Source organism: Mus caroli, chromosome X, assembly GCF_900094665.2.
Source record: "Mus caroli chromosome X, CAROLI_EIJ_v1.1, whole genome shotgun sequence".
In the NCBI taxonomy this organism is placed as follows: domain Eukaryota; kingdom Metazoa; phylum Chordata; class Mammalia; order Rodentia; family Muridae; genus Mus; species Mus caroli.
Genome location: NC_034589.1, coordinates 54,496,737 through 54,509,621, shown reverse-complemented (window position 1 = coordinate 54,509,621; position 12,885 = coordinate 54,496,737). Strand labels below are relative to the sequence as shown.

The window sequence follows — 12,885 nt, the reverse complement described above, 5'->3', positions numbered from 1 at the left end:
ACTTCTGTGTTTGCTAGGCCCCGGCCTAGTCTCACAAGAGACAGATATATCAGGATCCTTTCAGCAAATGCTTGCTAGTTTAAAGAAATCCTTTTAAAAAATAAGTTATAATGCAGAAGATTCCATAGAGAACATTATAACTTATTTTTAAAGGATTTTTGTAAACTTTGTGTGAATAAGTGTTTTTCCTGTGTTAATGTATGCATACCACATGTATGCTTGGTGCTCACAAAGGCCAGAAGATTACATTGGATCTCTTAGACCTGGAGTTACATATATCTATAAACCACCATATATGTGTGCTGGGAACTGTGTCTGGGTCATCTGCCAATGCAGCCAGAGCTTGTCACTGCTGGGACATCTCCCCAGATACAGTACTTTGTCTTTTTTACCATCTTTTGTCTTCTTCCCTCCCACTCTCCCCTTCCAAGTTTTGAAAATTAGATTTATCAGGCTTAGGAGATGACTTATTTGGTAAAATGCCTACTATATAAGTGTAAGAACTTGAGTTTCGATCTACATTGCCTGTGCAAAGTCAGTAGACACAGTGCATAGTTCTAATCCTAGCACTGGAGTTTGGTGATAAGAGGTGAATAGATTCCTGGAGCTCAGTAACCAAGCAACCTGATGAACTATAGGTCCAATAGGAGCCTGTTTCAAAACAACTAGGTAGACAACTATTAAAGAAGACACCCAACATCAACTTCTATCTTCCACTATAAATACCTGAATCTTCACCAATCAGCACATGTGCACACACCCACACGGACATGCATATACAACACACATGAACATATTCTCTCTGTCTCTGTCTCTCTGTCTCCCTGTCTCTGTCTCTCTGTCTCCCTCTCTCTCTCTCTCTCTCTCTCTCTCTCTCTCTCTCTCACACACACACACACACACACACACACACACACAAACACACACACACACACACACACACACACACACGATTCACCTCTTGGCTTCTTTCCTCATTCATCACTGTCTATTTTTACCTTAGTAGGCAAGTCTGTCATTCTTGTCTATCCTATGAAAGAGCCTTCTCTTTATTAAGAAGGTGTTATGCCAGAATTAACCTTTTTATTGAGTTTGCACAGGCCTCAAAGGTCTCACCATATGATATTACACTTTACATATATTTTTCATCACATATGGTTAGGTCATCTGCTGTAAACCAGGCTTTATATGAGAACTGCACTCAATTTCTCTTAGTCCAGCATTTTTTTAATCATAACTTGATGTATTTGTTTGGCAACAGAACAGAAAGCATTGATTCCCTCTTTCTCAACTTCTTTCTTGTTATGCTTTGAACTCAGTAATAATGAAGTTTATTTGCCTCAAATATACCCTGGGAGAGAACATCAAAGCTCTGAATATAATAATTAGTCCTGGATTTTGAGATCACTGATGGAAGGGAGGCCTATCTAGGGAATATAGGTAGTTACCTTGCTAGCCCATGAGTATAATTTATATCTTGAAATTCCATTTACTTATAAAAGAGCTGAAACTCTGATTTAATTGTATTCGTGATGTTCAGTATGCTTCAGAATCATTGACATATACAAATCAGACCTGCTTAAATAACCTGCACATTTTAAATCCAGAAAATTAATTATCATTAGAACATGGCTCAGGATTAGATGAATGACCCTTGGTAGTGACAGTAATTGCTAACCTAATTGGAGGATTAGTCTGCTGAAAGTGCACTGGCAGATAGAAGGGGAAAAGAGGTCACCGGAGACATTGAAGAGAAAGAAAAATCTGTTTAAAATGTTTATAGGACTTTCTGGGGGAAAAACATGTTTCAGGGATGTAAATAATGTTTCTCTTGATGTCCATGCATAAATGTAGAAACTATATTTTCTGTGTTCTGTACTCCCTGCTTTAAAAGTGTCACATGTTCATTAAACAAAATATATTGAAAAGCAATAGCCTATGCTAGAATATATGGCCTTGATGTAACAAACACGTGAAAAGTTAAGACATTCTTGCTATCCAGGTTTAATGTTACCAGTTTTTGTTGGAACTACTTCAGTAGACAATTTTGCTTCCCTAGATCCAAGAGTATCTATGCAGCCTACCTAAAAATATGATGTGGGGGCTAAATGTGTAAAAAGGACATTTACAGTCTGTGTGGTAGTCCTCAAAGCTTCCGATCCTGCTGAAATACAGACTCAAATGTACTGCTGTCACCTTGCAGTGGGATAATAGCTTACACTTCAAGAGCACAGTGCGGGTAGGGGGATGAAAACTCTGTTTGCCAAATTACTTATTTTAATTAGAAAGGTATTTAATCTTGGTGTGTCTGCTTTAATACTGGAAATGTGCTTATAGAACCTGCCTGACAAATATACACAGAGATATTAAGCTGTGTTGTTTTAGGCCATGGTTCCTGGTAGTACAGCTATAAGCCTTGCTAGCCTCACTTTAGAGCAGCTACTGCTCTATCCTAAGCCTCCTTTGACCAAGGCTCCAACTCAAGCAGGTCAAGCATACTGTACTGTACCCGTGCTCTGCCACTGTGACTGTAGCAACGAAGCCAGAGATGCTTCTTTACACTCTAAAAGAAAATAGCAGTTTAAACCAGTCTCAAGTTTTTGGTTCTTGGATAGTGTTTCAGGCACACCATTAGATCTTGGGGCTATGTGCGCATGAATCCAGGATGACCTGTGGTGCCTTAAAAGTCTATATTGAGACCTTATTGCCCAAATTTCTCATTCCTTGGCTAAAATATGATCATAGTAACCAGTTAGTATAGACTCCATATAGTTAAAAAGTTTAACATTCACAAAAGGAAGCAAATCTGGAACTTGTAAGGGAATCAAATAGAAATCATAAACACAGAAGATATTGGAGACAAAAGATTTCATGAACTAAAATAATATTTATCTGAAAAAATATGTATGAGCATGAGAGGTAAACAGTATTTAGGAGAAATAAATGTGTTAAAAGTTTTAAGATCCAAAGTCCCTTTTACTTTATACTCATATTAAGCAATTGTTAGGAACGATGTAAGGAATATGCAACACACATTAGTTCATGCAGCTATTCTAGTAGCAAATATTTATCTACTGCATTTTAAATTCAGAGCACAGGTACCGCTGTCTTCATTCTGTGTCTCTTTTGGGTCAAGACCATCATGGTACCTTCTTTCAGGTCATCAGTGAGCAGACATCCACAATCAAGCAATGTAAATTTGATCCTTGATGTACATCCCACCTCATCTCCTCAAAATCGGCCTTTCTTGGCTTGTGCCAAATACAAATGCCATTATTTATATTGCTGATGTGTCCCAAAGAGAGGCAACCTCACACTGGTCCCTTTTGTTGGACTCTTCAGGGTAATATGGGATGCTCAATGTTTGTGCATTTTATTAGAATCAAGACTCTTCTGTCTACTCATTCAAACATAGGATAAGAATGACAGTGTCACATACAGAGAACAGAACACTCCTTTGGTTGCTTCAACATGCTTTTTTTGGCCCCATTTTCTTCTCTGCTGAGCATTTGAGTCCAAATTTAGTAGGAATGACTAAGAAATTTCCAGGATGTGACAGAGTATTCAGTTCATTGAGTCCTTCCTTGTCATTTTCCAATAGTTGTAACAATTGCCAAGACTTCCTCTGAACATCGTAGGTGCCACATTATTCTTCCTTCAGAGCTGTTAAATCACTACAAGATCTGTAGCAATCTTAGCAAGATCTGTCCATGCAATGACAACCTCCTTATAAATATAGCTGATTTTATACTATGGTATAAAGGAAATTCCATGCAGACGTTTTGAAATCTGAGTCTAATAAGTCATGTAAATTTCATTATTTAGTCTCAATCACTGAAATCCAGCAGTCACACTAATCAATGATCCAATAATCAACTGGTCTTCAATAAGCTAGGCAATGTGACCTTTCATTGCTGGGGCTGGAGATAAGGATAGCACTGTATAGATTGGGAAATACAAGTTCACAGTCGACAGTCATGAGTATAAGTCACGGGCTGTTAGTGACCTAGATAGAGCCTCTGGGAGTCAATATAGATTTAATCAGTCTGATTGGGAGAAATCACATATAATTCAAAATGAAATTATATTTCAAGTAGACCTTGTGCAATGAAAGGAAAGCTATCAGACACAGAAAGAAAAGGGTAGTTACTAAACTAATGAATGACATTAGGAAAGACATGTGTGGTTAATTGGTCGAGGAACAAAGAATGGGGATGACTGATTGGTGGAGGATTTTAAAGGAAACATCCAGTCGTTATTTGTATATTTTATAGGCAAGGTGAAATCATTAAGAGTTCATGAGGAAGAGAAACTTATTTTAGAAAAAGTAAACATCAGGAGGGATAAGTAGGAGAGATATTAAGTTCTGTTGACCTGCATTTCAGCTATTCTTTTTTTTTTTTTTTTCTATTTTGAAATCTTTCTCCATCCTTTGGGACTCAGATAAAATGATCTCTTCTGTCAATGAGAATATCCTGAGTGCCACCATTAGAATTAAGTCTGACTTCATTTATATATATATATATATATATATATATATATATATATATGTGTGTGTGTGTGTGTGTGTGTGTGTGTGTGTGTGTGTGTGCATATACATATATACATATATATATTGCTCTAGCTATATGCCCAACCCTTTCAGATACAGAGTAAGTTAATGGGATGCATTTATTACCTATTAATTTTTAAGTATCATTCAAATACATAATTGACCATCTGAAAATGTGTATGAAATTAATGGATACATTCTACCACAAAGGATGTTAAGCATAGCATTTTTTCAAAACCTGACTTAGAATATGCATTGATCCCATCCACTCATTCTCCAGTCAGGAATGTGTTGTTTGTATGGTTGAACAGTGTCATCTCGATCAACTGGATCATTAAACAGATTTACTTGCAAATGATTTCTGACTTTTTACGAAAGGAAAACCTACTTTCTAAGAATGAATACTTTATCCAAGTGATGATTTAATTCACAAAGAACTCCAGAAATTTTCCTCATCCCTAGAGAAAATGTGGAGTTTTTTTTTTTTTCATCAAATGTCTTTGTAGACATTCTTTGGCTTTCTCTGTGTTGAGAAAACCCCACAAGGAGAAATTTTCACAACCCATAAATAGAACTCTTTTAAGTTTCTGCCATGTGACAGTTGCCCCAGAAGTACATTTATGCTTTAGTAGGTTGAATTTGCTTGACTCCTAGGAGAGCTATGTTGTGTATCTACACTAAATAACATAACCCCCAAAGATATTCTGGCCAAATGTGTTCTGCAGAGCAAAAAGGGGCATCTGGTATATTATTGAATGTCGTAGTGTTTAATAAAAAAGAAAATAAAATTGCCTGCATGCTTTCTTTTCAGAGAAATGCTGAGAAATGTGTTCCTCCTTGGCTAAAGTAACTTTTAGATACTTCAGATGTTGTTGCTCAGCTGGCATGTATGATGAGAATAATATTAAATATGAAAGTGGAGGAAGGAAGAACCACAGAGATACTGTGTAGAAAAAGGCCAGTGGCCTAGAAAATATGCATAACAATGGATCTTTAAAACCTAGGCAAAATTGTCAACTCTTGTTCCTGATAACCTCTCAACTCAACAAATTAGGGAAAAGATCTAATAACATCATCTTTTATATCTGTACTCCAAGTGCCCGCTCTGCTACTCCATGGATTACTTATGGACTTAAATCTGCTTCTTGTTTTCTCTAGCTCAGTAATGGCCACTTTAATGTATGTTTATTCTATGTTGATGTGTGTCCAAACACGCAGGCTAAAAGGATGGCTGACTTTTGTCCTTGAAGCAATCTGTGTTGGGTAGCTGACTTTCATTTGAGTGCCCCATTCTAAAGAAAACATAGCCAAGTCCAAGTCAAGAAAATCACACTCCAGGGTTCAAAGTACTATGGGCTGTCCTCTTGTGTTTGTTTGTAGAATTAGTGTGAATTCCTTGCTATCATATTGGTTTGCTTGTAAATGTTACTTTAAGGAAACACTGAGTTTACAAGTAAATTCTATTTCGGTTTAAGATACAATGAGCTGAAAAAAAATCAATTTACTTTACCTTATGATGAAAGTAACTTTCATTGTAGAATCATTTTAGAAATCTAGGCAACCTTCTTTGTAACACTGCTTTGAAACTCAGGCAACTGGCAACCATCATACATGATAACCCCAAAATCCATGAAAAGCAATCACATGACTAGAGAAAAGACTCAGCAAGAAAAGACCCATGCCATACAAAGCCTAGAGACTTAAATTCAATCACTGGAACCTAAATAAAAGTGAAAGGAGAAAACACCTCCACATGGATGTTTTCTGACTTCCACATATGAGCCATGCACATACACATCTAACACACACACACACACACACACACACACGGGCAAGCATACACACACAATAGTAATATAAGAAGTAAATACAAAACTAAATGTTCATTTTCTTTTATTATTGACAAAATCAAAGATCCGTATGATTGCTTTATACTCATCTTTCCAATCTTTTTACTCTTGAGTTAGTCCAGCAGCATACACTGATGAGTCCTGCCTAAATCTTCCCATTACTTAATGAAAAGAAAGCCAATCACTAATCAGCAGAATTTTCTCTTAAAATATCACATGAATTGCCTTTGATTTCCAATGATAATAATTTATCCTATTCAAATAGAATACTCTTCATACAAGCTTTAACCTAGTATATAGTTATACTAGAATATAACCTAGTTATATTCTAACCTCCAGAAAGGCATATTCTAATTATTCTACTTGAAATTCACACCCATATAAGTATTGACTTTCATTGTTTATTTACTTTTATTGCAGGAACATTTCACACCTGAGTGCAAATTCAAAGAATCAGTGTTTGAAAATTATTACGTGACATACTCATCAATGATCTACCGTCAGCAGCAATCCGGCCGCGGGTGGTATCTAGGTCTGAACAAAGAAGGAGAGATCATGAAAGGCAACCATGTGAAGAAGAACAAGCCTGCAGCACATTTTCTGCCCAAACCACTGAAAGGTAAATTTGAAAGTTGATGGATTCTACTACAAGAAAATACTAATTTAAATAATTTATTCTCATGCTTTTGAATGTAAAATGTAATTCTTCCACATTAAAGCATATATCCTTAAATTTTCAAGCATTTCACAGTACTAAAAACCATCAAGACCAAACTGTAAAAATCATACAAACATTCAGTCACTGAGAGTAGTATCTACTTTTATTTTAATTTATCCCATAGTGAAAACCCTAAAGTATACCAAAATAGTTATAGAGGTTAACCATGGAGGTTAGAATATAACCTTTATAGGACTACTCCTTGGTCAATATAGTCCTAAGAACTTTCATTCATAGTTTATGTTTGTTCGTTTGTTAGTTTCAAATTAATAGATTAAAAAGAAAGAGAACCATTGTTTTATGGTTTCTACTTCTGTGATAAAACACCATAACCTAGGACAACTTGGGAAGGAAATTATTTTATTGTACACTACCACACCACAACCCATCATCTAAAGGATTCAGGACAGAAATGCTACAAATCAGAAGCTGATGTAGAGGCCATGGACAAGTACTTCTTACTCCTTGCCCAGCCTGCTTTCTTATATGACCCAGAACCATCAGCCATGGGTGGTACTGCCCATAGTATGCTGGACCCTCCCATATTAATCATCAATCAAGGAAATGCCCCCCAGGCTTTTCTACATCCAGTTTGGTGGCGACATTTTCTTACCTGAGGTCCTTTCTTCTGAAATGATTCTGCCTTTTGTCTAATTGACATAAAACTAGCCACCACAATTGACTCCTATCATCTTGATATATAAACACATCACTATTCTTCTAGAACCTTTCCTTTTTCCTTTGTCCCCAAGATGTCATGTTGATATTAGTATCATAGTATAAAGTCTTCCAACTTTAAATAGTTCCATGGTCTTTAAAACTTCAAACATTTTAAAAGTTCAGTCTCTTTACAACATCCAACATCTCTTTCAAGTTCAAAGTTTCTCTGAAATATCTAAAGTCTCTGTAATATTCCAAAGTCTTTTCAACAAAATGTTTCAAAAAACAAATTACATATTTTCTTACTATAACAAGGAATAACCATAGGATATTCACAATTCAATCAAATGAAAAGAGATATTCAAGAATGGGAAAAGTTCAGTGTTTGAGATTTGTGGCAGAAGTGCCTTGGAAGCAGCCCTTCTCCAGCCTTTCTATCACTCACAGCACACATAGCTTATCTTCTAGGCTCAATCCAGCCCTGCTCTACAGCTGCTGCTCTCCTTGGTGGGCATCAATGGCACTGTCATCTCCAAAATGTGGAGATCTGTACTCCACCAGCACAGTGCCCTTACCAGTAGCCTCTCTTGGGCTCCTCTCTTTAGGGACTCTTACCCCACACATGCTACCAGTCCAGTGTCTCTCAATGGCCCCTTGAGTCTTGGACATTCAACATCCACTGAGGCTATAAATTCACCTTGCCTCTCATAGTTCAAAGCCTTAGCTGCTGTTTATGGATCTTCCATGCATTTAAAACTACTAACACCTGGGAAAGACACCGCAATTTTGGCTGCCAGCAAAAGGTACCACTTTGGCCACTCTTGGACCATAGCTCAGGGTGTTGACCCTAAGGAAACCCTTCCCAGAAGATCTTGCCTCAGTGATGCTACTATCTTCTTAATTACATCTGATTCTTTAGTCCCAGTTGACACATATCAGCCATCCCAACAAAGCAAAAGTTAAACTTCAATGGATCTTAATTCAAAATATCAAATGACCCTATAGAGTTTTCAAGGCACTCTAAAAACGTCACTCAGAAAATTCATAAGCCAGGTCTCCATCATGTGCATTGATTTCAGGCCTTTATTATTTTTTGTTTCCATAGCATCTCACTAAGCTCTGAACACTCAGTGGCTTTTCCAGCCCAATGTTCCAAAGTTCTTCCACAGTCCTCCCTAAAACATGATCAGGTCTGTCACAGAAATATCCAATGACCTGGTACTAATTTCTGTTTTAGTCAAGACTACTTTCGCTGTGATAAAACACCATTACCACAAACAAGTTGGGGAGGAAAGGTTTCATTTTGCTTACATTTTCACATCACAGTTTATCAACAAAGGAAGTCAGGGCAAGAACATAGAGGCAAGAATTAAAGCACAGGCCAGGGAGGAACTCTGCCACTTACTGGCTAGCTCAGCCTGCTTTCTTATAATACCCAGGAACAGAGCAACTCAGTGCTGACACCCTACACACAGTGAGCCGGGCCCTCCCACATCAATCAAGAAAATGCTACCATAAACATGCCTACAGTAAAATCTTGTAGGGGCATTTTCTTAATTGAGGTTCCCTTTTCCCAAATCATACTAGTTTGTTTCAGGTGGACATTAAACAGCCAGAATAACTATTAAAATAAAACTGGGAGATGGTAATATTAGAGGGAGGGGAGACATAGACAAGAAAGAGAGCATGCAAACCAAATAGGAGATGACAGTAGAGCCTTGAACAACTACCCATCCCCTTACCCACATGTGCACACGGGTTAAAATAAGTGTCACACTGTGTTTTACAGCTCATTTTTTTGAGCCAGAATACCTGATTCAAACTCCAGCTTCATTGTTCACTAACCAGATGGTTGGATTGTGTGTGTTTGGTTTGGTTGTTTGTGATAGATTCTCAACTATGTAGCATTCTGGTCACAGCTGGTTTCAAAATCTTGGTCATCTCCCCTCAGCCCCCCAAATGCCAGAATTCTAGACATTTCTCACTATGCCCCACTGTTAACCAAATGATCTTGAAATGTTACATACTTACATGTGCCTCATGATTTTCAGTTCAATATAAGAATATCCACTGTGTTGATGGCCCATGCCTGTTATCCCAGCACTTAGTATCTAGCATAAGAGAGGCCTTAGAGGCCAGTTTGGGCTACCTAGTAATGCAAGAGCAGCCTAGGCTACAGTCAGACCTTATCTCAATTTTTTTTTTAAAAAAAAAAAGAGTTTTTATATTATATAGATATAGCATTTTTACAAGGACAAATTGTGATGTACATGGTGAGATTAATATTTAGCATCATTTATTCTGCAAGCATATGAGTATATGCAAGTGCTGTGATTTATAGCCCAACAGTAATAATTGTTACCACTTATTGTACTGGAATCATGCGAATACTTTTACTCTTAGAGTTTTATTTTAAAATATGATGGAAATCAATGTTTTAAAGTGTGTAAAATATTGATATTAAGCTTTCATAGTATGTTATAGATTATATTTAAACTTCTGAGAGCTTTATTAAATGTGTTTTCATTAATCCTTGCATATAACACTGTGATAGAAGTTAGGCATTAAAATCCTTTACATGGGACTAAATGAGGACTAAAATTCACTGAATCTAGTCTAATGCACCCTGCCAAGTACTTATTTGTTTGTCTTAGTAAGAAAAAAAAATATTTTGATCTGTTTTGTCTTTGTTTCTTTTCAGTTATTAAAAGGAAATCTTTTGATAAATAAAAATTGCTTATTGTGTTTAAGATACTATTATAAAAATGTATTCACTGTGGAATGGCTAAGGTGGCATAGCTACCATGAACTTTGCTTCCTGCCCTTAGAAGTTTTAAAGTGAGAATACCTAAGATCTGTTGTAGAAATTTTGAATACTACAATACATCAGTGTGTTCTTTTAAAGCCATTTTCCACCATCTCTGTGCTTTTCAGTGGCCATGTACAAGGAGCCATCTCTGCACGATCTCACGGAGTTCTCCCGATCTGGAAGTGGGACCCCGACCAAGAGCAGAAGCGTCTCTGGTGTACTGAATGGAGGCAAATCCATGAGCCACAACGAATCAACGTAGCCAGTGAGGGCGAAACGAGGGCTCTATAACAGAACCTTACCTTCAGGTGCTGTTGAATTCTTCTAGCAGTCCTTCATCCAAAAGTTCAAACTTATCAGTGAGGTTTACCAAACACACAGGCAGACTTCCCTATTCTATCTGCCGTTATACCTTGTTATCACCCATATTAAAGCCCCATAATTTAGACTGAGCTTGTGCAAAAGAATGCCAAGCATTATCAATGAACTAAACCTGGAAGAAGGACTGCCAAATTTTCTCATGATCTCACCTGTACTTTGGGGATAAATAAAACAGCAAAAATATTTAACAGCAGAAATGCTGGTCAATTTGCTTCCCAATTAAGAAAATTTAAAAGACCACAGCTATTCTTAACAAAACAAAACAACAAAACAAAGTTAACTGCTTAAATGTTTTGTAGGGGCAAACAAATTCTGTGAACTGTGCTGTTTTCTTGGCTTCATGTTTTCTATCTCTGCTTGATTCAAATGTACTCTTTACTTTCATATAGTGCAACTTTATGATTTCTGAAAATTAATGGTTCTATTAACTCTGTCACTTAATCCATATTAACCAAAGGCAGGGTTGAATCTGAATTGGCATCTGAGGTTCAAGGTAACCGTGTTCTTATGGGTTTTCCTCTCTCTCACCCTCTCCTTTCCTCTCTCTCTCTCTCTCTCTCTCTCTCTCTCTCTCTCTCTCTCCCCTTTTTTGTTGTCAATTAGAACTGTAGCATTCAGGTCAAGTTCTTGTGCTGTACTTTGTGCGTAGAAATTGAGTTGTATCGTCAATCCCAGTCAGTAAGATAAGTTGAAACAAGATTATCCTCAAGTGTAGATTTCTCTTAATTCCATTCGTGTATCACGTGTATCTATTGTGGCTTCTTGTGTAAAGACAGGAACTGTGGAACAGTGGCATTGTCTTTCGTGTTGTTCAAATAAGAAGTGTCTCACCTGTATATGTACAAGTCCTCCTGTCATTGGATTTGGCACGTGAACATTGTGAACAAGGCAATGTTAAGAATGGTTCCCCCCAAACAACATATATTATACCTGCTACTGGAAAAGTGTTTAAGACTTAGCTAGGTTTCCATTTAGATCTTCATATCTGTTGCATGGAAGAAAGTTGGAATCTTGGCATAGAGTTGCATGATATGTAAGATTTTGTGCATTAATAATTGTTAAAACCTGTGTTCCAAAAGTGAACATAGCATGTACAGGCAGTTTTCTGCCCTGTGCACAAAAAGTTAAAAAAAAAAAGTTGTTTAATATTTGTTGTTGTATACCCAAATGCGCACCGAATAAACTCTTTATATTCATTCAAAGAAAAAGAAAACTTCAATGCGTGTTTATTATCCATTATGTGCCATCAACTATATTAGAAACTGGACTTAATACTAAAGTTCATGTATAAGGCCACTGACTTCAGGCAAGCTCCAGTGTCTGTTCACATGAACACTCAACTGTGTCTCTCAGCCTTCAACTTTCACATTGGTCCTCAAGTGTCCTCCTTGTCATTGAGCAATCAAACTGTGTGAGGATCTTTGAGCTAGTCATATGTTCTGCATTTAGTGTCACCCCCCAGCCTTTGGCTCATTTCATTCCTCTGTAGAAGAAAAAAGCACAAGACTAAATAGCTAAGTCCTTTTCCATCTCAGAGAGTGTAATGAAAATATAAGCATTCTTTCCTGGGGGTGCCTTTTATCTAGCTCCCCAGAGCTGTTTATGTGTGACAATGAAGGCTTTGGAGTACTCAACATGGCAAGAATGGAGCAAACCAAACAAAAGGCCATGTTTCAAAGCAAACATAACATACTTACCATGGCACAGGTTTTTTTTTTTTTAATATTTTTTATTACATATTTTCCTCAATTACATTTCCAATGCTATCCCAGAAGTCCCCCATATCCTCCCCCCCCCACTTCCATTACCCACCCATTCCCACTTTTTTTGGCCCTGGCGTTCCCCTGTACTGGGGCATATAAAGTTTGCATGTCCAATGGGCCTCTCTTTCCAGTGATGGCCGACTAGGCCATCT

The 12,885-nt window shown here is 37.2% G+C and overlaps 1 protein-coding gene across 6 annotated transcripts in view; it reads left to right on the top strand.

Moving 5' to 3' along the window:
• The window catches only part of Fgf13 (fibroblast growth factor 13), a 518,718-nt gene extending 506,540 nt beyond the window's left edge, over positions 1-12,178 (top strand). For all 6 annotated transcript variants that reach the window (XM_029473293.1, XM_029473296.1, XM_029473292.1 and 3 more), the window contains 2 exons: positions 6,823-7,021; positions 10,715-12,178. In XM_029473293.1, the coding sequence (XP_029329153.1) occupies positions 6,823-7,021; positions 10,715-10,851 (336 nt within the window). In that variant the 3' untranslated portion in view covers positions 10,852-12,178. The remainder of the gene's footprint in view (positions 1-6,822; positions 7,022-10,714) is intronic.
• The last annotated feature ends 707 nt before the right edge of the window (positions 12,179-12,885 follow it).